Source organism: Echinops telfairi, unplaced genomic scaffold (assembly GCF_000313985.2).
Source record: "Echinops telfairi isolate 266 unplaced genomic scaffold, ASM31398v2 ScPeMD7_7424;HRSCAF=8462, whole genome shotgun sequence".
NCBI lineage: Eukaryota > Metazoa > Chordata > Mammalia > Afrosoricida > Tenrecidae > Echinops > Echinops telfairi.
The window spans coordinates 80,754,775-80,757,561 of NW_022111324.1; the positions used below are offsets into that span (position 1 = coordinate 80,754,775).

At 48.0% G+C, this 2,787-nt stretch overlaps 1 protein-coding gene and 1 pseudogene across 1 annotated transcript in view; both read left to right on the forward strand.

Moving 5' to 3' along the window:
* The window catches only part of CNST (consortin, connexin sorting protein), an 87,125-nt gene that overhangs the window by 27,788 nt on the left and 56,550 nt on the right, over positions 1–2,787 (forward strand). Inside the window, exon 2 of the mRNA XM_045298156.1 lies at positions 1,517–2,035. Within this exon, the coding sequence (XP_045154091.1) occupies positions 1,657–2,035 (379 nt within the window). The 5' untranslated portion in view covers positions 1,517–1,656. The remainder of the gene's footprint in view (positions 1–1,516; positions 2,036–2,787) is intronic.
* On the forward strand, positions 83–403 carry LOC115872351 (annotated as a pseudogene).

The following is a 2,787-nucleotide window of genomic DNA, read 5'->3' on the forward strand; positions in this document are numbered from 1 at the left end:
GCTGTGACCAGATGACTCCACTGGGTGCACTAACCCAGAGTGAGTTGCTTGATGCTCGCCTAGCGGGGGAAATGCGTTCTTGATGGAACCGGATGGCTGTACTGAGCCGGGTTTTGCGGGTATTCGGTTCAGTCAGGAAGGTAACAGCATGCTGTATCCCAAGGAAGACAAACAGCCTCACATCCTACTGTAAATGTGCCCCAACTGTGACTGCCCGCCAGAAGCCGACATCAGCTGGATCCATGTCAACAAGATGAGCTGACGTGGCCCGGGACCTGCGCTGCCGCGGACCGAGGACCACCCGTGCGGTGTTTTTCCAGTCGCACGGTGCCCGGGCCGAGGGCACCATGCGATTCTACTACGTGTGCAAGCCCCACACTGCGGGCACCTCTGGACAGAGTGAGCCTTGCCACCTCTGGACAGAGTGAGCCTTGCCACCTCCATTCCCCCCGCGACAATAATGCTGCTGCCCAGGGGCCAACGTACACCACCAGCTGGGATTATGTGGGATATGGGATACGGGTCCCCAAATCTCATGTTGGGTGTGTCTGTGCCCTGTTCACGAAAACTCTGGAAATCTATATCCCCAAGCACACCCCGTCCATTTTAGTCCATCCCACCTGGGGCCTCGCTGCCCCTCCTTGCTCCCCACTCCAACCCCCTCACCTGTGTGTGTCCCCATATGGCGCTTGAGATTGAAAGCATCATGGAAGCCCTTGCTGCAATAGTGACACGTGCCGGCATGCCGGGCTGTGACCCTTTAGGTGTCGGGTCAACATGCGCTGCAGCGGGAAAGCCTAGGGGCAGAACGGACAGCCAAGGGAACTGGGGGGGGCCCTGGGAGCCGGAGATGCAGAGCTCTGTGTGGGCTTTTGGAGGAGGAACATGCTGATCAGCCCCTCTGCAGACCCTGCCTCTGGCCCTGCCCCCCACCCCTTCCAGTACTCCACAGATCAAGGCAGTCTGGTGAGGCTATTGGTGTGTGAATGCCACCTTGACCATCCCGGTCCCCCTTACCATTGTGTTTGTTCTTCATGCCGCCCTCCTCACTAGAGTGTATAGTTCAGCAAAGGGTGGGGTTTGTCTTTAGGCTAAAGACCCAGTCGATAAACAGTGTAATGATGCCACAAAAAGAAAGGTGTACTAAGAAAGCTCCACTCTGCCAAGCGCAATTCTGTTTTTTGGGGGTAGCCCCTTGTAGAAGGACTTATACAACTTATCAGTAATTTATTTCATCATTGAGGCAGTGGCCCCAACCAGTATATACATTAGAATCACATGGATAATTTTTATATACTTGTATATCAGAATTACATGAATAATTTATGTAAATAAGTGTGTGTGTGTGTGTGTGCAAAAACTCTCTGACTCAGCCTAGGGAAGGATTTGGGTCAGCCAGGGTGGAGAACCACTGTATTAAAGAAAGAACCCGGTGAGGTTGGGGAAGAGTGGTTAGTGGGGAAAAGGTGAAAAGGAATGAGCTTAAGTAATTTCTTTCTCTCTTTTCTATTTACAGTAAAACAACCCAAGAGGAAAATCAAAGATCACCGAGAATCCACAGAACGTAGAAAATGAAGTAGCTTTCCCCCACTTTTTGTCATTGGAGACATGGAAGAGCTTTAATGAAACGCGAATGGTTCAGCAAAGGATGCTCTAATGGATGACAGTGAAACTCCTACATACAACCCGCAGATAGAGCCACAAGATGGGTGTAATCCTGGTGATGTTGTGGAAAGTACAGTAACACACTTGCCTTCTGTGTCGGATGAAAATGAAAATCAGCTTGAGGTAGCTGGCCGTGAGTGTCTGACTGGCAGTGACGGTGCAATGGGAAAACCTGAAGTGTTTGAACAGGACAGTCTCAACAACAATGAAATGTGCACATCCCACTGTGCGGCAGCTGCAAGTGAGAACTCGGACAACACTCCTGGTGAGGGCCCCAAAGCGGAACAGGCCTTCTTGGGAAAGGACAAAAAATTACCTACAAAAAGAAGCGCAAGAAGCAAAAAAGGCACTGCCAAGAAGTTACCACCAGGTATTTGTATATCACCATTTTGACTTCTTATTCTTTGTTTAACTAAAAATAAACCTTATCCTATATTGTGTACACTGTCCTGTACCTTACTTTTTCCTTTCTTAACATATTCTGGAGCGAGTTCCACAATAGACATGGATGGATACAATAGACTTGCATGGGACACAAGTAGGCACAATAGAATTGGTAGGCTCTCAGACTTAATAGACACACATACAGAGTGTTTACACTGTGTTCTGTGGTATGGATGCACAATAATTGATACAATCCCTTTTTTATGGATGCCTTTAGTATCCTGCTATAATAAACAATGTTGAAATTGACATTTTAGAAAATATAATTTCACACCAAAACCCATAAAACCAAGCAAAGTCAAGTTGATCTGATTCATAGTAACACTATGGAAAAGAGTAGAGCTACGCCTTACGTTTTCAAGGCTACAGATCCGTTCAGAAACAAGCTGCCACCTTTTTCTCCCTCAGAGCGACTTGTGGGTTACGACAGCTGACCTTTCCGTTCCCACTGGACCTCATTTGTACACCAAACAGAGGGGAAAAACAAAACAAGCCATTGCCATTGAGTCAAATTTGGCTCGTAAAGATCAAATAGGACAGGGTAGACCTGCTCCATACAATTTCCAAGCCTAATCTTTATGTAAACAGACTGCCTCATCTTTCTCCCAAGGAGCACTTGGTAGGTATGAACCACCAACCTTTCACTGAGCAGCCAAGTATTTATCCACGGTGCCACCC